This window comes from Pongo abelii, chromosome 11, assembly GCF_028885655.2.
Source record: "Pongo abelii isolate AG06213 chromosome 11, NHGRI_mPonAbe1-v2.0_pri, whole genome shotgun sequence".
Classification (NCBI taxonomy): domain Eukaryota; kingdom Metazoa; phylum Chordata; class Mammalia; order Primates; family Hominidae; genus Pongo; species Pongo abelii.
In genome coordinates this window covers 768,713-792,087 of record NC_071996.2, presented here as the reverse complement: position 1 = coordinate 792,087, position 23,375 = coordinate 768,713, and the positions used below count along the sequence as shown (strand labels likewise).

Genomic DNA, 23,375 nt, shown 5'->3' with positions numbered 1-23,375 from the left:
TAATGGTGGAGAAGATGACATAATTAATGAATCTTTATGTTATAGGTTATCTCTTAGGTATTAAATCTATGTTGGATAAAGAACATCTGAAGTGAGATTGCTATTATTTTGAAGATAATATCAAGTTATTTTCTGCAAGTTGCGTTTGGTCACTGTGAGACAACTTACTCATGCGTGGAAAAATGCCAACCACCATGATTTACATATAATTTACATTACAATATTTTAGAAGAGAAACCAAACTCTTTGAGGGATTTTAAAGAGGATTATTTTGAGCTTATATGAATGACTGTGGCCCAGGGAATCGCAGGTTTAAGGAGTCCTGAGAAACTGCATGCAAAGCAGTTGAATTACAGTTGATTTTCCATTTTAGAGAGGGAGAAATTATAGGGGAATACATAAATCAATACACAGAAGTTATACAATTATTTGACCCAAAAAAGATTCTTTGAAAGATCAAGCCTTTCACTATATTGACTGAGTAAAATATGGAAGACTAATTATTAAAATTATAAATGAAACCTGAGCCATTACTACCAACTTTACAGAAATAGAAAAGGATTACAGGAGTATACTGTGAACAACTGTCTAACAACAAATTAGGGGCCCTGGATGAAACGGATGAATCGCTAGAAAGACACAAACTACCAAAGTGGCTCAAGAAGAAAGAGAAAATCTGAATAGACCTATAACCTAGGAGATTGAATTCGTACTTGAAAGCGATTTAACAAAGAAACATTTATGACCAAATAGCTGCATTAACTGTCGAGTCAACCTAACATTTAAAGAAGAATTAATACCATTTCTTCTCAAACTCTTCTGACAAAATATATGAAGAAGGAATACTTGCTAATTCATTTTTTGATAAAAGCATTATCCTTATACCAAAGTCAAAGAGAGCACAAAAGAGAGAACTACAGCATTATATCCCTTATGAATATATAAGCAAAAATCTCAGCAAAATACTAGCAATACTAGCAAAATACTAGCAGCAATATTGTATAATCAAAGGATTGTAAACTATCACCCTGTGAGATTTATCCCCAAAATGCAAGGGTAGCTCAACAAAAAAAAATCAATCAGTGTAATACACTGTCACAGTAAAATGAATAAGCACGTGATTATTTCAACTGATGCAGAGAAAATGTTGATGACATATAACACCTTTCTATAATAAAAATACTCAATAAACTAGGCATAGAAGGGAACTTCTGCAACATGACAATGGGATGTATAAAAAACCAACAGTTAATATCATGATCAATGATGAAACACTGAAAGCTGTTTTCCTAACATCTAGAACAAGACAAGGATGCTGTATTTGCCACTTGTATTCAACGCAGCACTGGCAGTTCTAGCCAGAGCAATTAGGCAAGACAAAGAAATAAAAAGCATCTAAATTAGAAATAAAAAATAGGAGTAAAATTATATCTACACATGATAATATGTGTATAAAGCTCCAAACAAAACACAAAACCATTTATAACTAATAAAAGAGGCAGGATCCAAAACAAACATAGGCAAAGGAGCTATATTTCTGTATAGTTGTAAAGAACTATGAAAACATTTTTAAAAATTCCATTTATAATAGCATCAAAGAATAAGTTATTCAGGCATAAATCTAACCATGATGGTATACACAAAACTTTGCTGAAAAAAACTAAAGAAAGTGGAAATAACTGGAAAGACATTCTGCGTTCATGGGTTGTAAGACAATATTGTTAAGATGACAATACCATCTAAAGTAATCTACAGATTCAATGCAGTACCATCAAAATTCCAAAGGCATTTTTGCAGAAACAGAGGAACTTATTCTAAAATCATGCAAAAACTCAAAGGATCTGACAGACAAAACAGTCTTGAAAAAGAATATTGGAAAACTCACATTTTTCAGTTTCACAGCCTACTACAAATCTACAGTAGTTAAGAGAGTGTGGTACTGGCATAAGACCAATAAACTTTTAGACCAATAGAATAGAACAGATTTGAGATCCTACAAATTAGTGCTCACATATACGGTCAATGACTGTTCAACAAGGTGGCCAAGTCTAGTCAAGGGAGGAAAGAACAGTCTCTTCAACAGCTGGATGTCAGTGCACAAGAGAGAAGTTAGACCCCTACCTTGCAGTATACACAAAAATTAATTTTAAATTAATAAAAGACTTAAATTTAAGGACAAAAAATATGTAACTCTTAGAAGAAAACACAAGGTAAACCTTTATGACCTCTGAGTTTTAAGTGTATTTTGAAATATGACAGAAAAGCACAGATAACAAAATAAAATACATGTAAATTAGATTTAATCAAAATCTAATTTTGATCGCCAGCGCGCCCAGCCTGAGGGCCCCCACGCCGTGCCTCCCGCCCACTCCTCCACCTGAGGGAGATCGGGGCCGCTGGCACGGGCACTCGGCACTCACCCCATGCGGAGTTGAGCGGCGGGTTCTCAGTACTCGCTCCTGTGCAGTCGCTGCCGCCGGGCAAAATGCCTGGTTTGGCCACAGCCCCTGGGACACCTGGCCCTGGTTCTGCGATGCTGGGAGCGCGAGGGGGCTCGGGGGTTGTCAGGCAGCTGCTGCCTGCACACAGAGAGCGACTGCAGCTTGGGCGCCCAGGCGGCGGGGAATGGTCTGGGTGGCCTCTGGAATGCGTAAGCTCCAGGCCTGAGGACCCCCCTGGTGGTGCCACCTGCCCCGCTGCTGGGCTCCTCCCTGCGCCTGCGCCGGCGCTGGGCCTTTGCGAGGGCGGAGCTGGGTTCTCCTCAGCACAGACCTGAAGAGCATCGTGAGGGCGGAGCTGAGTTCTCTGCACAGACTTCGGAGATACAGCGAAGGAGGAGCAGTGTTCTCTTCAGCACAGATCTGGGCGGGCGAGCGTGGGGCACCGCGAGGGCGGAGCTGCGTTCTGCTCAGCACAGACCTGAAGAGCATCGTGAGGGCGGAGCTGAGTTCTCTGCACAGACTTCGGAGATACAGCGAAGGAGGAGCAGTGTTCTCCTCAGCACAGACCCGGGCGGGCGGGCCGGGGGCACCGCGAGGGCGGAGCTGCGTTCTGCTCAGCACAGACCTTGGGGGCACTGCCTCGCTTTGGGACAACTCTGGGCCGTATCGACGGTGAATAAAATTCTTCTTGTTTGCAGCCCTGAATAATCAGGGTCAGAGACCAGTTAGAAGGGTTCAGTGTGGAAAACGGGAAACCAAAAGCCCCTCTGAATCCTTCCCACCGAGGTTCTCCCCAGACAAAGCAAGGCCGCCGCAGTGCGAGATCCACACCGCTGCCTCTGAAGACAAATGCAGCATTCCTAATGCAGACATGACACCCAAAATGTGACACCCCCATTTCTCATGTAACAAGCACCTGTAATGCTAATGCACTGCCTCAATACAAAAATATTAATATAAGACCTGCAATCCCCTCGCTGCCGTGCAGTCCTAAGACAGCAATTATAATAATCGACATTGACATAGTCAATACAAACATAGTAACGAACCTAGGGTTAAGGTTGGTGTTAGGGTTAGGGGTTAGGGGTCAAGTTTAGGGTTAGGGGTTGGAGATAGGAGTTGGGGTCAGAGTTAGGGGTTGGGAGTTAATGTTTAGATTTAGGGGTTAAGAGAGTTTAGGGGTTAAGGATTAGGAGTTAGTGTTGGGTTAGGGTGAAGGTGAGGGTTGTGGTTAGGGGTTAGGGTTAGGGGTTAGGGTTAAGGGTTAGGGGTTAGGGTCAGGGTTAGGGGTTAGGGTTAGTGTCAGGGGTTAGGGGTCAGGGTCAGGGTCAGGGGTCCCACTCTGTAGGTTGTCTATTTACTCTGCTGACTGTTCCCTTTGCCATGCAAAAGCTCTTTAGTTTAATTAAGTCCCAGCTAATTATCTTTGTTTTTATTGCATTTGCATTTGGGTTCTTGGTCATGAAATCCTTGCCTATGCCAATGTCTAGAAGGGTTTATCCAGTGTTATCTTCTAGAATTTTTATAATTCAGGAATTAGGTTTAAGTTCTTAATCCATCTTGAGTAGATTTTTGTATAAGGTGAGAGATGAGAATCCAGTTTTATTCCCCTACATGTGGCTCGCCAATTATCCCGACATCATGTGTTGAAAATGGTGTCCTTTCCCCACTTTATGTTTTTGTTTACTTTGTCGAAGATCAGTTGGCTGATTATACTTGGGCATATGTCTAAACAAAACATGTATAGATCTGTATGCAGAAAATCATGAAACACTAATGGAAGAAACTAAAGAACACTTATATGAAGGGACTTGTTATACTAATGAACTGGAAAACTCAATTTGATAAAGACAGATCTACTGATTTAACATAATGTCAATGAAAATACCAGCTGAATTTTTGGTAGATATAAATAAGCCAATTCTAAAATGCATATGGAAAGGCAAAGGAACCAGAATAGCTAAGAACAATTTTGGAAAAATGAATAAATTTGGAGGAATCAAACTTTCCTGTCTTAAGATTTACTATCAAGCTACAGTAAATATGCTATCTTGGTAATGGTGAAGATATACACACATAGATCAATTTAGCAGAACATGGTACAAAAATAAACCCAAATAAGTGGTGTTGGAATGGTTGGTCATTCATATGTAAAGAAATAAACCCCAACGTAACCATCACATATTATTAAAATGTTAACTCACAATGGATCACAGATTTAAGTGTAAAACCATAAAACTGCTAGAGCAAGAGAAAATCTTCATGACCTAGGGCTAGGCAGACTTCTTAGATATGACATCAAAAGCACAATCCAAAAAAGATAACATTGATAAATCAGATGTCATTAAAATTAGAAATTTTGTTCTGCAAAAGACACTATTAAGAGAATGAAAAGAGAAGCTGCAGGCTGAGAAGAAATATTTGCAAATCACACATCCAACAAAGGACTTACATGCAGAATATATAAATAGCTCTCAAAAATCAACAATAGGAAAAATATAACCCAATGTAAAACTGGGCAAAGCATGCATACAGACACTTCCGCAAAGAAGATATAAGGATGACAAAGAAACAACAACAAAAAAGTAATATCTGCTGAACACCTTTAGCTATTAGGGAAATGTAAATTAAACTTACAATGCTTAGAATGGCTAAAAAAAATAAGGAAAATACTAAGTGCTGATGAAGATGTAAATATACTGGAACTTTCTACATCATTAGTGAGAATGCAAAATGGTACAGATAGGCAGTTTCTTATAAAGTTAACCATGCATTTCCCATATGACCCAGTAACCCCACTCCTGGCTTCGTATCCTACAGAAATAAGCACAAAATCTATACATGAATGTTTATATCAGCTCTATTCATAAATGCCAAAAAGTGGGGGAAAATGTCTGTCAACCAGTGAATAGATGACCTGTGATATATCCATAAAGTGGATACTTCTGTTAACCAGAAGTAAACAGAAATGAAGTATTGATAAGAATAACAACTTGGATGAACGTCGAGAGCAATTTGCTGAGTAAAAGAATCCGGTCTCAAATGTTACATATAGCATCAGTCCATTTATATGACATTCTCAAAAAGACAAAGCTATAGAGTTTTAGTGCTTATGGTAGTTGCCAGTGGTTACAGGTATGGTGAGGGGTAATTATGAGGGAAGACATGAGCGGAGTTTTTGGGGTGATGGAAATGTTCTTTTTCTGACTACGGTAGTTGTTACACAAACTATGCCTGTGTTGTAATAAAACTGTACCCCAAAAATAACAAAATAGTCAATTTCACTGTAGAAACATTTTTTAAAAACCTGTTTTAAAATCCTGGAAACATAATCTCAGTTATAAGGCATGGTCTATCAATGTTGTTATCATTTCTAACAATTTGTTTCTTAGGAATTTTTTTTAGATTATCAAAACATAACCAATCATTGCTCTTCAACTCTTCAATAATTTGAAATAGTTGGTGGATTATATAACCTACCAATATTAAGTGAGATTAAGGAATATATCCAGGGGTTATTTCTATTCTATTTTGATACTTAATTCCAATTCTACACTGCAAATCCTTGATGTCATCTGTCTGTTGAGTAGCTACTCTAACCATAAACACTTAACAACTTTGTACGATGTGCTGGACACATAGAGAAAAATATGACATGATCCCAGAAATAGAAGAACTTTCAGTGTACGGATTTAGATAAAGAGAAATAAGAAACAAAGAGCTATAAGACTAGGCAAGGCAAACTCTATGCTGGAACCCAAAATTCATCACCATCCTTCTCGAAGGTACAACTCTCTTGTGTCCCCTAACGTCCTCAAGTAAGGACCATTCTGTAAGCTGCAACGAATGAAAACCTTAGAGTAGCTGCTGGCATTTCCCTTTCATGGTCTTGGATATAAGCAATTTATGATCATCAGTGTTTGACAATTATGACAATCAATCAAACAATATTATTCTAAGTCAATTTTAGAGATTTGGTTTAAAATACTGAAACAAAAAAAAAGGGGCAGAGAGTTGATCCGAGACTGGAAAATGTTAACGAAGGTTGAAGCTGGGTGATGCTTCCACAGAATTATTTTAGTCATATTACATTTGGCTATGCTTATAAATTTCCATAGTAAAAACTTAAGGGAAAAATAAAAGCTATGAAGCCTATTTGGTTAAACATAGGTAAAAATCCAAAAAGAAGTCTACTGAAAGAGGAAAACATTGAATTAATATTGTTATTGTTATATCTTCTGGTTAGCATAATTAAATTTTTTATTTTACACTTTCTATACTTTCTTAAACTTTTACAATATGCAATCATTTATATAATCAGAATATGAACTGTAAATATTTCAAATAAAATTAAATTACAGATAACTAAAAAAAATCAAAAATTCAAAGCTCATTAACCTCTCTTTTACGGTCCTCTAGGAAAATCCAAACATGTCTTCTGAAGCTGACACTAAACACATCAAGAACTAAGGCAATGGATGGAAACTATCTGAATTCAAATCCCAGCTCAGGCTCTTACCACCTGGGTGACCTAAAGATAAACCACCTATGCCTTTTGTCTCTTTGCTTATCTTTAAGATGGGAATGGTGGCACCCAACCCAGCCTCAAAGGGCTCTTGTGAGGATTAAATATGTTAATTCATATCAAACTCTTAGAATGATCAGCACTCAATGTTTAAATACTATCTTTATTACTCATGCCCAAGTACTCCCTCATCCGTTTCTGCATTTATTGAACAAATATCACGGCATCTTCGAGCAGAATTTGCTAATGAATGAAGGAAATATCGTCTCCCTTGGGAAAAAAGGATGATAAGTACTACTCAGGTGAGACTCCAGTGCCAAGTGCCAAAGGGTCATTCCCTCCTTCTCCCTGCAGCCTTTTTCAAGAAGTCAAGGCTAAAGAAGGAAAGGAGGATGGAAGAAATCAGAACTCCTGCATGAATTACAGTGGACTGCCCAGACAGCCCGGAGTAATCCTCTCCTAAAGAAAAATCTCTCAGTGATCAGAAAAGGGTCAGGGATACTCTGCCGCTGGAGCTCTGACCCCATCCTGGGTTAACAGAAGCTTTCAGGGAACTGAGTCCTTCTCAGAAAATTAAAAAGTGCTAGTAACAAGAGGCACATCTTCTACCACCTGTCAGGTTCTGTTCCAAGTCTTTTTATTTAACTCTCAAAAGAACTCCATTAGATAGATACTAGCACCATTTTAAAGAAAAAGAAACATAGGCAGAGAGATTAAGATACTCGCCTTTTATTATACTGCTAGGAAATGGCAGAGCTGGCTGATGATCAGGGGAAACGGCTGGGGGAGTACAGAACCCAGGAGATCCCCAGTCCCTGTGATGTAGGATCCTGGACCCCTGGCTCTAAGTGGGGATGCGCCAGCTGCCCCACAATGGAGAAGGCTCATTCAAGAAAACAAATCCCACCCTTCGCCGCAAGTGGATTCTCCTCCCGTAGAGCTACTGTCCAGTTGCTACTGGTCCCCAGCAAAACGAATATCAGTATGGACGGAAGGAGCAGGACGCAGAGCGGGAAGCGTCACCTTTCTGGGAGGAAAGAAGGACGTGCCCTAGCGTATCTTGGGCGGAAGTGGCTCTGCCTACAGAGACCTCCTGGACTACGCTTCCCAGAATTCCCGACGGGATAAGGGAGACGGCCTCAGCCTCCTAGAGCGGAAGTTACCCGACTACACGGTTCTCCCAAACTACACTTCCCAGAATTCCTAGGAAAACGCTCCACTTCTCTGCCTACCTAGGACGCAAGTTCCTGGTGCCAACCTGAGAGCCTGGATCATATTTCACGTGTGCCAGTCCCAAAGGAATTCCTTAACTCCTCCTTCCTGGAATCGAAATGCTTCCAAAGACAGAGAGCTCCTATATATATTTTTCTGTTTTCCCCAGAGGACCGTGCATGAAAGGCGCCTTTCCTGGCTCTTGTGTCTCTGACCCTGTGGATCTTCTGGACAATTCCCGGAATTTCTTGCAGGGCAGCACTTCCCCTTCAATCATCTCTTTCTCGTTTGGATAGTCAGTATTTGTATAGTCAATATTCTCTTTTGGTTAGCCCTCTAATTTTATACTGCTAGTCCAGCTCTACTGGCTTCCCCCTAGAGTTTGAATTTATTTTTCTTCAAACGCTACACAAACCCAAATAAACTCAACCAAAGCGGACTTTACCTACCTTCCTACCTACCTACCAAGAAAATATCCCATAAAGGAGAGAACAGAGAAGCTTGCAATACAGGAAGAAAAAAAAAGAATTACAGAATGGAAGTGATGTGTGTTCTAAAAATGCAGGCACTTAAAGGAAATTGGGCTGATTTGTACTGGACACCGAATTTGAGGAATACAGGATCTCAACCTTTCTTTGACTGGATTGCTTTTTTATTCCATTTTGGTGTGGACGCGTCTGAAACGGATAGTGCTGCTGCTACCTACCGTAATGTGTTTGTTGCAACATTAACAAGAACGTAGATGCCAATAATCCACAAAAAAAACAGATGCAACCATTGATGAGGCCATAAGCAGAAACAGCAAGTGGTTCCCATGTTTTCTCTGCTTTAACTACTGATGACGAAATGCAAGTCATAAGGCAAATAGTAGGACTGTACTGATACAGACAAAATGTTATTATTATAGGAAGGGATAAGTCCCTTCTAAAACCTTGAAATTTTTTTCTTCTTTGAGAAAAATCTATCACCTATTTTCACCCTACTCTTAATATAGCAAATATTGTATGTTGTCTTATGGAGGATGATTCAGGGAGGACGGTAAATGGGTTGACTCAATCCAGAAAAGGAAGAGGAAAATAAAAAGAAATAACGACCAATCTGTGAAAATGCTCAGTGGCTTAAGACACTATTAAGAGATGAGACTATTTGATTCTTTATTTAACTCCTTTCCAAGGAAATGTTTTTGAAAATCCATACGGTTTACATATTAAAGAGGATCAGTCTGATAATAGGTGATTTTTTTGATAAAATGAAAGGAAAATTTGAAAATAAAAGTGACAGAATAATACTTTGTATACTTCCACTTCCAGTAATAATAAAATGAGTGATTTGGAACAAACATCTAGCAGAGGAAAGGTGAGCAAACTTTTTAAATGTCAAAAGGCATCAAACGACAAGATAATGGAGAAATGGTGGGCCAAAATTCAGAAACGGTTGGGAGCGTCATGCATTTGGGGCTACTTTTCTCCTGGGGATGCTGGTCTAGTCTAGGATCTGAAAAGCCTAGAAGATCTGCAGCGCTTTTGACACCTATATGAAGCTGGGGGAACAAAAGATTCTAGCAAAAACTAAAATGCACATCTTTTCAAGCGCACATAAGATTTGTACAAATGAGTAAAATGATATGGGATTTCAAAATACTGAAATACTATGTTTTCGAATACAGTGAAATTTGGCTAGAAATCAATAAAAATACAACTAAATGATTCATGTGTGCATTTAATAAATATTGTCTCAACTCCAAACCCACCATTCTTCACTCTGCTTCATGGGGCTGGAATGGGGGAATCTGCAGCCAATCTTTCCCGACCTCCACACCCCCAATCTGGTCCTGTGTTCGGCAACGATTAGCTGAAGCGTATAGGGGTGGTGGGGGCAGGGAGATATAGTATATCCTGTGCCTGTCAGCCAGCAGTACTTTTTCTTGTAGCAACTGCCTAATTTTCAGTTTTTCTAACACTTAAATACCTATTTCATCTTGGCCCTTTATAAACATTATTAAACAACTTCCCAAAGACTGATCATTAGATGTCTAAGTCCTAAAACTGCAGGGCCCTGTTTTTGAGCTCAGAGACAGCAGAACCAGCTGAACACTGGCCTCTCCTTAGAGGTCTGAGTTTCAGGTGAGCATGACCTTCCTCCAACCTTCTAAGTTTTAGTAATTCCTGTCTCTTTACTTTGTTTCCTCAGACCTCAGGTGGTTGCTGCTTGCTGCAGTTGCTACTTCCTGCAGTTGTTACTTCCATCATATATTAGAGTTTTTTTTTTTTTTTTTGACAGGGTGTTGCTCAGTTCCCCGGGCTGAAGTGCAGTGGTGCCATCTCAGCTCACTGCAAACCCCTGCATCTCGGCTCCAAGCAATTCTCCTGCCTCAGCCTCCCGAGTAGCTGGGATTACAGACATGCACCACCACGCCCAACTAATTTTTGTATTATCAGTAGAGATGAGGTTTCGCCATGTTGGCCAAGCTGGTCTTGAACTCCTGACCTCGTGATCCACCCACCTCAACCTCCCAAAGTGCTGGGATTACAGGCGTGAGCCACTGCATCTGGCCTAGAGTTCTTTTTCTGCTCTTTCAGAAATCTAGCTACCAACTCTACAATATGCTAATTTTTCTTTTCAAATAATTGGTAAGGTTTCTATTTTCTCAGTGGACCCTAAATTATAAACTTGTTTGGAAATTAATCAAACTACTTTTAAGTAATCCATAGATAAAAAGTATGGCATTGAAATCTGGTGTCATCAGTGAATTCTACCAAATATTTAAAGAAGAAACCATGTTAGTCTCAAAATTATTCCTGAGAATAACAAAATAGGAAGCACTTTCCAACTAACTTTATGAGGCCACTATAATAAGACTGATAAAATTTGTGAGAGGCTTCATTAGAATAGAAAATGACAGGTCTGGCTGGGCACGGTGGCTCATGCTTGTAATCCCAGCACTTTGGGGGGCTAAGGCGAGCAGATGATGAGATCAGGAGATTCAGACCATTCTGGCTAACACAGTGAAACCCCATTTCTACTAAAAATACAAAAAAAAAAAAGCCAGATGTGGAGGCACGCGCCTGTATTCCCAGCTACTTGGGAGGCTGAGGCAGTTGAACCTGGGAGTTGGAGATTGCAGTGAGCTGAGATCGTGCCACTGCACTCCAGCCTGGGTGACAGAGTGAGACTACATCTCAAGAAAAAAAAAGAAAAGAAAAAAGAAAGAAAAAGGAAATGACAGGTCCATCTCGTCATAAATATACTTTCAAAAATCCTAAACAAAATGTTGCCAACGATATATAAAAGGGTAACACATCATGACCTACGTATCAGAAACAGAAAAAGAAAGTTTACTTAATCACCCAGTTGTCATAAGAAAATTTAGGCAACTAAGCAATAGTAAAGATCTACAAAAATGGCAACAAATATCAGAAGGAATAGTGAAATACTGAAAACATTTCCTCTACGATGGGGAACAAAATAATGATGTCCACTCCAACCATTTCTACTAAATACCACATTTGCTCCTTTATCCTGCAATCTTGCCAACTAATCTAATTAATTTTAATATTTTATGTGCAGATCTTTTGAATTTTATATGCATGCTCATGTTGACTTCAGATCTGCAACAAATGTGGCACTGCAGCCACATGGAAACAGGGCAAATATTCAATACATGTTGCTGTTAAATTGAGTATTGTGAAATAAAACTGAAATTGACTTATACCTCCCACTATATGCAACAATCTAAGGCTGGTGGATTGTAGAGCCTAATTTGAAAAGCATTTCTTATGACACTTAAATCTACTCAGTGTATTAATCCATAAGAAATGTGTACCAAAATACACATATAAGAATGTTCATAGCAGGATCATTTATCACAATGACATGCTGAGAATACTCCAGATGTCTATCGATGACAGTATGGATAAATATATTTTGTTACTTACACAAGGTAAGAGCAAGGACATTGAACAAACTTTAGCTGTACATGCAATACCATGATGACTCCCATAAATATGTTGAGCAAAATAACTAGACAAACCCAGTAGATGCAGAGTGATTCCACTTGTACGAAGTTCATTAGACATGCAAAATTCATCAGTAGGATGATTTTGGACACTTAAATAGTAAAAATATAAAGAAAAGCAGGGGAACCTTAAAACTTAGGGTAGTGGTTTCTTTTCATGGGGAAGAAAGCATCATGATGCTGTGAGAGTGGGGTGTGTGCAATTCTACCATGCTCCATTTTTGGTTGTGGGTGATGATTATACAGCTGTTCATTTTATGTTCATACTTTCACATGTATATTTACGGTTTGGACGCTTTTCTGAATGTAAGTGATATTTCAATCCGTAAAAATCAATGATATATGACCAACAAACTGTGGTACATCAATACAATAGAGTATTATTCAGCCATAAAAATAAATGAGATATGAAGTTATGAAAACACATAGAATAACCATAAATTCATATTGTTAATGGAAAGAAGCCAGTCTGTCAGAGCTACATACTGTAATTCAACCATACGATAATCTGGAAAAGGCAAAACTAAAGGTCAGTAAAGTGATCAGTGGTTGTTAGAGGTTCAGGGAGATTAATTGGTAGAGCACAGGTTATTTTTAAGCAGTGACACTATTCTGTACGATATGGTATGGTGGATAAAGGACGTTATGCTTTGTCAAAACCCATGGAATGTACAACACAAAGAGTAAGCCCTAATGTCAACCACAGACTTTAGTTAATAATAATGTATCGATATTGTTTCATTAGTTGTAACAAATATGCCAAACACATTCAAGATGCAAACAATAGGAGAAACTGGGCAGGGGAAAGGAGAGTATAAGGGAAATATTAATACTTTCTCTGCAATTTTTTCTGTAACCCTAAAGCAGCTCTTAAAATAAAGTCTATTTTAAAAAATCAATGATATATTTCAAAAGAAACTGAATATATGGCATAGAACTTTATTCAGAACTTAGAGGGAAGGGCTAAAAATAATAAGGAACTCTAAAATGAATATGAACATATTGATCAGGTGTATCTTATAAGCTAATGAGAAAAAATAAGGATTAGCAAAAGAAGCAGATTGTAATAAATAAATCATTAAGAGAGAATAAACAATTTATCCAAATGGGCAAAATCGCATATTGGAAGGAGGAGAAGAAGATGGAGGAGACGTGGGTGGAAGGCCAGGGTGTGTAGGAGGAGAAGTAGGAGGAGGAAGAGTAAGAGAAAAAGGAGGAAGAGACTCCTAGAAATGCACTTGTAGACATTGAGAAATTTTTTTAATGGTAAGGTGGAAGACTAAAGAATTGAGTCAATTTCAAAGGAATGAAAAAATAAGCTTTTCATTTTAATTATTGTCTGCAACATTAAAAGCAGTAACAAAATATAAAAATAATCTATAGGATTTTGAGATGAAAAGATTGATCCTTCTATGGTCAGAGAATGTTTTGTTCATGTCTACTATTCTTGGCATACAAGATTCAGTTGCAAATCACTTCTAAATTCTTTCTAGAAAATATTCTTCAAGACATATTACAGGTCTTTGGCAACAACACAGATAAAGCTTCCACAGACCATCTTCCTAGTTTATTTACATAGAAATACTGAATAAAATGTGAACATAAAAATATTTATTTGAATAGGGGAATGTTTGAGAGCATACATATTAAAAAGAAAAAAACAAATTTATTATTTATTTGTTCCATTATATCCCCCACTACCCACTCTCATTTCCTCTCCTGTAGAATCAGTAGCCAGGTCGATCTGTTTAATGTGTGCCTGTTGTTGGTATGTCTTTTTAGCAAAATGTGTGGAATTTCGGACGCATATATATGTCTTGTGTTATAAAACTGTTAAAATTTGTCACTCAAAACAATGTTTTTCTCAATATTTTACTAAAAAATATTTTTTTGAAACAGGGTCTTACCTTGTCACCTAGGCTAGAGTGCAATGGCATGACCACAGTTCACTGCAGCCTTGACCACCTGGGCTCAAGCCATCTTCCCACCTCAGCCTCCAAAGTAGCTGGGACTATAGGTGTGCCCAACCACACCTGGCTATTTTTTTTTTTTTTTTTTTTGCTAAGGTGGGGTCCCACTATGTTGCCCACGCTGGTCTCTAACTCCTGGCCTCAAGTAATCCTCCCACCTTGGCCTCCCAAAGTGCTGGCATTATAGGCAGGAGCCACTGTACTTAGCTCTGAAATTTTATGACATAAAGAAGAGTTGGAAGAATTATACAGTAGTCACCCATATATTCTCAGCTTAGATGCTATAATTAGCAACATTTATGTCTTAGTCATCCATCTAGCTATCTTACCTATTACTTATCCATCAGAACATTAGCATTACCCGACAGATTCCCTCATGACACTTACCAGTCAGTCTCTAACCCCTTCCCCCAGTGGCAACCACTGTTCCACTTTTTCACCATAAATTTTACTAATTTTAGAATATGAAATATATGGAACCATATGGTAAGAACTCTTCTGCATTACAATTCTTTGAATATAGTGTTTTTCTGATCCATCCATGTTGATGCACATATCAGTCATTTGATCCTTTTTATTACTGAGTGATGTTCTATTGCATGAATATATGTCTTTGGAAACTTGCTTACATTTTAATTGTCTAAATATTTTCATGAATAAAGATCCTGCAGCATACTTATAAAAGTCTTTTTGTGGGCATATGCTTTCTTTTCTCAGGAATAAATATCTGTGTTTTGAATTGCTTCATGAGTTTAACTGCTTAAGAAAACACCAGATAATCTCCCAAAAGATTAATTTTACACTGTCTTCCAAAATATATGCAATTTCTGATTGTTTTGAATCCTAATAAGCATTTGCTGTTATTAGTATTTCTTTTATGAGACGGAGTTTCACTCTTGTCATGCAGGCTGGAGGGCAGTGACGTGATCTTGACTCACTGCAACCTCTGCCTCCTGGGTTCAAACGATCCTCCTGCCTCAGCCTCCTGAGTAGCTGGGATTACAGGCACCTGACACCATGCCTGGCTAATTTTTGTATTTTTAGTAGAGATAGGGTTTCTCCATGTTGGCCAGGCTGGTCTCGAACTCCTGATCTTGGATAATCCGCCCACCTCGGCCTCCCAAAATACTGGGATTATAACTGTCAGCCACCGCGCCTGGCCTATTATCAGTATTCTTAATATCTGCCATTCTGGTGGTTGTGTAGTTGTGTCTGTCTGCAGTTTTCATTTGCTTTTTCCTGATGAGCAATAATGTGACACTTCTGCACGGGCTATATTAACAATTTGTATGTCTTCCTTTGTAAAGTAACTGTTCAAATTTTGCCCATTATAATTGAGATGTTGGGCTCTTTAATATTGTATTGTACAAGTCTTTATATATTCTGGGTGTCAGTCAGTCTGAAATTTGGGCAGAGTTTAATGTAGAATAAGGGGCAATTCTTTGCTTGACATCTTTTTCCTAGGATTTCTTCCCTCACTTTCCAGGTCCTGTGGTCACCTCAATCTGATCCCTTCCCAGGGTCACAGAAGCTTTCAGGTAACTGGGGCTTCTCGGGAAATTAAAAAAAATTAATAAAATGAACCACACGTACTACCTTTTACTTGTGACTATCTCATTTAATTCTCCACTGAACTGCATCAGTTTGATACTTCTATTCCGCTCGTTACATAAAAGGAATGCTAGGCACATACAGTTTGAATTACTTCCCAATTTCACATCCCTAGAAGGTGGAAGAACTTCCTGGTCAGTCCTGGAGTAGGAAGAGAGCGCACCAAATACAAGAGATCCTCAACCTGCCAAGACAAAATGCTGCCAACTCGACAAAGGCTCACTCACCTGGGGCACAACCCCATCTTCCACTGCTAAAAGCAGATGCTCTTCTTGAAGACAAGGAGGGCCACCGCCAGGCTAAACGAAACATTGCTGTCTCAGGCCTCACCCAACTTCCTGAAAGAAATGATGACATCACTTTCATGAAGCAGAAGTGACTGTAGTTACCCACAATTCCTGGATTATAACCTCAGAATTCCCAATGAGATAATCGTCACAGCCACGCCCTCCTGTAGCGGAAGCCCTGCCGCCTACACAGAGCTCCAAGGTTACTGCTCCTAGAATCCTCGCAAAGAATTGGCAATGTCGTTGCCTTTCTCTGGTGGAAGGCTGGCTACTACCCTTTGAATTTGGAATGTATGTTACAATATTCTAGAGAAGAATGCAAAGTCAGCACTGTCCTCTTTGAACCAAAATGTCTCCAAAAACAGGATTCTAATTTATACTTAATAGTTCCCCCAGAAGCCCAACCATTAAAGCTAGCTTTCCTGAAACAAGTGTTTTTGACGCCGTGAATCCTTTGGACCAGTTTCCAGAATCCTCTTCAGGTAGCGCTTCTCACCAGCGTTTCCCTTTTTATTTTGGATAACTAGGTTCAGTCCGAATCATTCTATCTCACTGGTCAAGCTCAGCATTCTTTTTCCTTATTCTCATTGTTTTTTCTTTCACATGTGACAAAAACATGTATTTGAACGCCCCTCCCACCCTGTCCCCCACCCAATTCCCTTTAGTAGAGAACACAGTTTGAAATGAAAAGGAGGCATAAATTATAAAGAGGAAGATATGTGTGAGCTAAAAATGCAGAAGTCAGAAACTGTGCACGAATGTAAGGAACACAAGATCTCAAACCTTCTTTGACTGAATTTTCTACTTTAATCCACGTGTGTTGGATGCATCTAGAACTCTTGGCGGAGTTATCTGATATTAGCTATTCATTCCATGATACAAGAACCCACAAGAAAGTCATGCAAAGTTTATTAAAGTATAAAGCAGAAGCAGCAACAGCTTTTGGGTGTCCCTTTACTTTAATTATTCATTGTAAAAGGTGGCTCATGAGGCGAATGAAAGGAGGTGTGTTCATGTGGAGGAATTATTATAATATGAAAAGAGATAAATATATAAAAAATTGAAATTTCTTTTTGTTCAAGTTCAAATATCACATCACCCACTTCCACCATATTCTTATTATCATAAATACAATAATAACTGTATTTCATTCAGGTGAGTCAATTGACAGTTGGACGCAAATCCAGAAAATCCAACAAATGAAAATACACGAAGTTTCTGTTTACCACTTTTCTTCTGGACAAGAACTAAACATTTTCATACCTTTATATTATGAAAAATTTCAAACATTGATAGAAGTAAAGAATGAAGTATTCCATCACCTCATCACCCAGATTCAGCAATTTTCAACATGTGCCACACTTCCTTTATCTATCAATATTGTCTTTCTGCCCTTTTTGTTATTGTAATTTTAAAACAAAATCATGACACTGTATTATTTTCCCCCTAAACTCTCCCATGCATACTTCAAAGTATTACACTTTCTAATATAACAAAAATACTACTATCACACTGAAGAAAGTTAATAATTCCTTAATATTATTTTATACCCTACAAAAGGAAACTTCAAAATTTCCGGTCATCTCAAAAATACCCATTCTTTGCATGTGATTGTTTTCTCTCTTGAGTCTCTTTCAATCTGGAAGAGTATCTCCCCTTTGATCCTCTTTAAATTCATGCTTTTGGCCTATAGAAGACATCAGGTCAGTTGTCAAGTAAGATGTCCCACATTCTGGATTTTTAAAAATGTTTCATTATGCTGCCGGTTAACATTTTCTTGAATATCTCCTGTGGCTCTGGTAAACTACAATTTAGATTTAGAGAGAAGATAAGATTAATGTTCATCATTTTCGGCAAGAATACTTCCCCATAGGTAGGTTTATTCTGGCCTTGTTCAGTAGCATCACCTTCTCCTTAGTGCAGATCACAGCACATCCTTCAATATTACTGTTTCCTACAGCACCTAAGACACTACACCTCAATCGTGCACACAAATGTCCATTACAAGAAGAACAAGGTTCAAAGACTTTGAGGGAAAAGTGAAGATTTTAAGAATCAAAATTTTTTCTCTTTCAATTGCTAATCTCATCCTATTAAGCACCCATAGTCTTGCAAAGTGTGAAAGAAAAATAAATCTCGGGACCCCCAAATCACTAAGCCAGAGGGAAAAGTCAAGCTGGGAACTGTGTCAGGCAAACCTCCCATTTTATTACTTAATAAGAAAGCTATAAAGAAGAAAAAGCTACATACCTCCTTCACAATTTGTCAACAAGGAAATTCCCTGTGAGCCTGAACATCTTTATCCAAAACATTTCTGTTGAATTTCACCCTGGTAATGTAAATTGATAGCTTATATTCACAGGTGTGGGACAAAGGACAGACAGAACTCAAAGTCATTCCTCTGTTCACCTGAACAATATCTGATTGATTCCTCTTCCCTATTGTTTCTGTAATAATGCATATTCACTAAGCAACATTAAGATCTAAGTCACTATTCATCTACCAACCTCTCACGTGTGAGTTTTGTATTCAGTAAAAGCCTAATCAGAGCCTCAAAATAATGCCATTGTTTGTCTCTTATCAACCTATGATGTAGAAGGTCCCACTCCCATTAGAGATTGTCCTGCCTTTCTGGATTTAAGCAATGTATAATTTAAACATACTGTTTGATGCCTGATTTCTCCTAAAATGTATAAAATCAAGCTGTGCCCTGACCACTTTGGGAACATGTTGTCAGGACCTCCTAAAGCTGTGTCACAGGTGCATACTTAACCTTGATAAACTAAATGCTCTAAATTGATTGAGACCTGTCTCACATACTTTTGGGTTCACAAAAGTATCCTTTAGTGAACACCCATGTCCATTTTTTCTTGATATTTAAATGAGTGCTCCCGTAATATAAATTCCTTGAATGGGGACCCTTGAATCTAAGAGTATGCACAGTGCATAGAGTCATATTACCAACCCTATCCCCAAACAAGTGATCTGATTGACTGAGCCAATAGAATTTGGGAGCCTTTTCCCCAAAAATAGGTGCTATGAATTGAAATATCCCCTTTCATGGCATGCTTAAAATACTTCTACCATTGCACATACCGACTTATCAAAGTTATCTGACCTCTGTTCTCTGTACCTCTAAAGCAATGCTTCCCAGTCAAGTTGCATACACTGAGAAAGTGTCTCACAAATAACTCTTAAGTGATAACTGGTACCAAATCTGATGTTATTTAAAAACAAAAACAGAGGCAAGTCAATATTCCTCACATAATAACATCACCGGTGCCTGAACTGAAGTTTGCTGTCTAGAGTAGGAGACCAAAAGATGATTTTAAAGCTGCTGGGCCAGGTAATATATTTAATCTGTAGCCTTTGGGACATAGGCTATTGACTGGCTCACAGAGCATCCATTCATAATCCCTTTGACCCTGCATGTCTCTTCTATAAAATCATGGGGGAAATTCAAAATACTTTCTTAATGTTCCTTAAGTCTACGGTTGTCATGGGACAATATTTTGAACAATTAGATGTAAGTGTAAGTCTTCTGTTTATACTAGAAAGAAGAGAAAAGATTTGGTTGGTATTAAGGATATGAGATCAATAAGGGATATTGAAAATGCAATAAGATCAATGAATTGTAGAGATTGATGCAGTCAATATCACAGTAAACCATAGGAAGTTCTAGCAAGAGAATATGTAGAGCAGAGTATAATGCCTTAAATGGAGACTATGGAGGAATTGAAGCTATTGCTAATTTAAGGCCTATAGTATGACCATGGAAATGATTACCCCAATTAGGATAGACAAAAAAGATGACCAGAGGCATGGAAGTCAGCATATATCTCTTAAATTGTAAAACATTTCATATATACATAAAATTATGAGAATAATTTTTAAACACATCCCAGATGCCCAGGTTTAACAAGTGCACATTCACTCAATAGAATACAACACAATCATTAAAGATGAACTTTATGAAGAATGCAGGAAACAGCAAAATTAACTTATGGTATTTTACTAACTGAAATACTAATTTAAAATTTACACATTATTTAATAAAAAGCAAATATCTACATAAGTATAAAATAAACCAAAATGAAAATGTTTATATGAGGGTGGTGCTAGTAGGATTATAGTAAGTCCTAACGTAGTTCTGAACTTACCTGTAATGAGGTCCTGCCACTTAAAAAAAATAAATAAAGTTCCAGACACTTTTAAAAAGTCACATTTATTGAAGTGCAATGTACATACATTATAAAGTCTACTATCGTTAAGTGTATAGTTCAATGAATTTTAACAAATATGTACAGACATGTAACTACCAACACAATCAAGTTACAGAATATTTCTAACGCCTCAAAAACTTCCTAGGAAGCGGCAATGCTTATTGGTGGGTCCAACAGAAGGTCTACGGGAGTACAGGACTCAAGAAACTATCAAACCCAATGATGCAAGACCCTGCCTCATTCCCCAGCCTGGGACTCAGGAACCTCCCCTAACATTAGAAAGCTCTGCTGAGTCAAGGGAAACGCAAACACTTCCAATCCTAATCCTCCACCGGCTGCCACTTTTCCTCCTCAAGACAGAGAGCCTTGACCATCTTTGGTCCCTCACCCAGGCTGAGGAGGCGCAGAAGCCTCGCTGGGGCTCAAGTCTTGCATGCAGCATGATGGCTGCAACTTTCCCTGGAGGGGAAGTTGCTGCTACTCACTTCCCAGAGTCCAGAGTCACACGAGAGGGCCACACCCTGTACTCCTGAAGAGGAAGTGTTGTCGACTATATGAAAAGTCTGACCCACACTTCCCAGAATGTTTAAGCGGAACGATGATGAGGAATCCACAAGCCTGGGCGAGAATGCTTCGGACTACAGTTGCCAGAATACCCAGCAGGCTAGTGCTTCTGCCTTCCTACAGCTCATTCTGTTGGTTAAGTGCGTTCAAACTGAAGGTCACTTCTGTAGCGCGATTAGCGCTTGGGCTTTTTATTTTTGTAATTTTTTTCTCAAGAAAAAACGAGTATGTGGAAATATAAAGAAAATATAACTATTTGGGGATAAAAGCGAAGGTTTTAGTATTAAAAGAAACACACTTTAGCGGAAAAGTGATGAGTATGAGAAAAAACTAGATTCTAAAAGGGAGTTGGGCTGTCCACTGGACATAACCTTAAGGAATATGGAATCTCAGATATGGTTTAACTCCATTGCCTCTTTATAAGTGCCTGTAGTCATCTAGACCTCTGCTTATGCTATCTGGCATGGACAATTTATTTCAAGATGCCAAGAATCCACAAGGAATTCCAAGGACAAATCAGTCCTGAAATCAAGCACAGAAAAATCAAGTTGTATCTGAAAAATGAAGGAAGCTGTACTGGCAGGAAATTTAGAAAATATGTTATGGAAAATGGTTCCTGTCTTGAAATTTTGCGTTCAAATCAGGCTTGGAATTGGCTATTCCTCTGTTGCCCGTTGACCTCATATATTTAACATGAACATATCTTTTCTACAAATCTGTTTAAGCTATGTGAATTTATGGTTATTCAGGAAGATGTGGGTAGGTAGAGATGGGAGATGGACTCCAGATAACTATAACAAGTCAAACTACAGGAAGTATGTACTTACCACTTTCCTTCTGGGAAGGAAAAATTTTTTTTAATGAAACTTTCGATATTAACACAAAAAGGCGGAGCTTGCAGTGAGCTGAGATCGCGCCACTGCACTGCAGCCTGGGCAACAGAGGAGACTCCATCTCAAAAACAAAAAAGAAAAGAAAAAGAAAATGATAACATGAAACACCAAATGCGCCTACCCTAAATTCAACACTTCCCAACATTTTGCCATACAGGCAATATCTATGACTATTGAATTTTGTTACTGAAATATTTTAAAGCAGATCCCTGGCCTTATCCCTTCCCAATATTATCTGTATCACTTAAAAATAATGATGTTTTAACATAACCACAAAATTGTTACCTTATGAAATAAAATTAATAATTCTTAGTATTATCTAATATGCATCCCAATTTGAATCCTGTTTCTTGGGGGAAAGATACTTTTACAGCTGGTTTATTCCAGTCATTATCCGAATATTTTGATCCATTGTATTTGATTGTTATCTCATCAGGAAGTCATTTACTCTAAAACAATGCCCCCACCCCGACCCTCCCACACACAGCCCAAGTCAACTCAATCCCTGACCCTGTATTGCTTGTAAATCTGGCAGAAATAAATAAAATCCTCTATAGAGATCCTAAGCATCCAATTATTTTTTAAACTTTTTATTTTAAAATATTCACAAATTCATATGAAATTGAAAAGATAGTAAAAAGAGGTCCCACGTAACCTTCACCCAGTTTCACCCAATGATTATACTGTCCTTAATTAAAATACAACATAAAAACCAGGGAATTATATTGACGCCATGAATATGTGTAGTTGTATATTATCACTTGTAGACTGATATAGCTACTACCACAATCAAGATAAATAACTATTCCGTCACTGCAAAGCCCTCCTTCTTCCTACATCTTGATAGTCACACCCAGTCCCCTCCCTTCCACTATTCCTGATATCTAGAAACAACTAATCTGCTTTCCATCTCTACAATTTGGTCATTTCAAGAATGTTATACAACCAGAACCATAAAATAGATTCACATTTTTCACTTGGCATAATTTTCTTAAGATCCCTCTAAGTTGTGTGTGTATCAATAGTCCATTCCTTTTTATTGCTGAGTAGTATTCCACGGTATGGATGTACCACGATTTGTTTAACATTTACCTATTAGGGAACATTTTGGTTGTTTCCAGTTTTTTGCCATTATGAATAAAGCTACTATGAACATACATGTACAGGTTTGTGTGCATTTGTTTGTGTATGTAAGTTTTCATTTCTCTGGAGTACATGTCCAGGATTGAAGTTATGGGGTTGTATGGTAAGGATATGTTTAATTTTTTAAGGAACTGCCAAACTGTTTTCTGGAGTGGTTCTACTACTTTACATTCCCAACAGAAATTTATGAGACTTCCAGTCTCTTTACATCCTTGCCAGAGTTTGACATTGTTGCTATTTTTTATTTTAGCTGTTCGAATAGATGTGTAGTGATATTTCATTGTGGTCTTGATTTATATTTCCCTAATGACTAATGACGTTGATTATCTTTGCATGTGCCCCTTTGTCATAGGCATATCTTTTTCAGTGAAGTGTTTGTTTAAATCTTTTAGCTTAAAAAATTGGATTGTTTTCCTATTGAGTTTTGAGAGTCTTTATGTGTTCTCTATAAAAGACTTTTACACATATATGATTTGCAAATAATCTATCAT

The 23,375-nt window shown here is 38.1% G+C and overlaps 1 protein-coding gene across 4 annotated transcripts in view; it reads right to left on the bottom strand.

Annotated features, from left to right (window-relative positions):
- LOC134759352 (zinc finger protein 285-like) overlaps window positions 1-23,375 on the bottom strand; it is a 49,320-nt gene that overhangs the window by 1,723 nt on the left and 24,222 nt on the right. For 2 of the 4 annotated variants that reach the window (XM_063712654.1, XM_063712655.1), the window contains exon 4: window positions 16,002-16,112. In XM_063712654.1, the coding sequence (XP_063568724.1) occupies window positions 16,002-16,112 (111 nt within the window). Of the gene's footprint in view, window positions 1-13,204; window positions 15,712-15,850; window positions 16,113-23,375 lie in introns of those variants that run through there. The other 2 variants (XM_063712656.1, XM_063712657.1) reach the window with 2 other exon arrangements.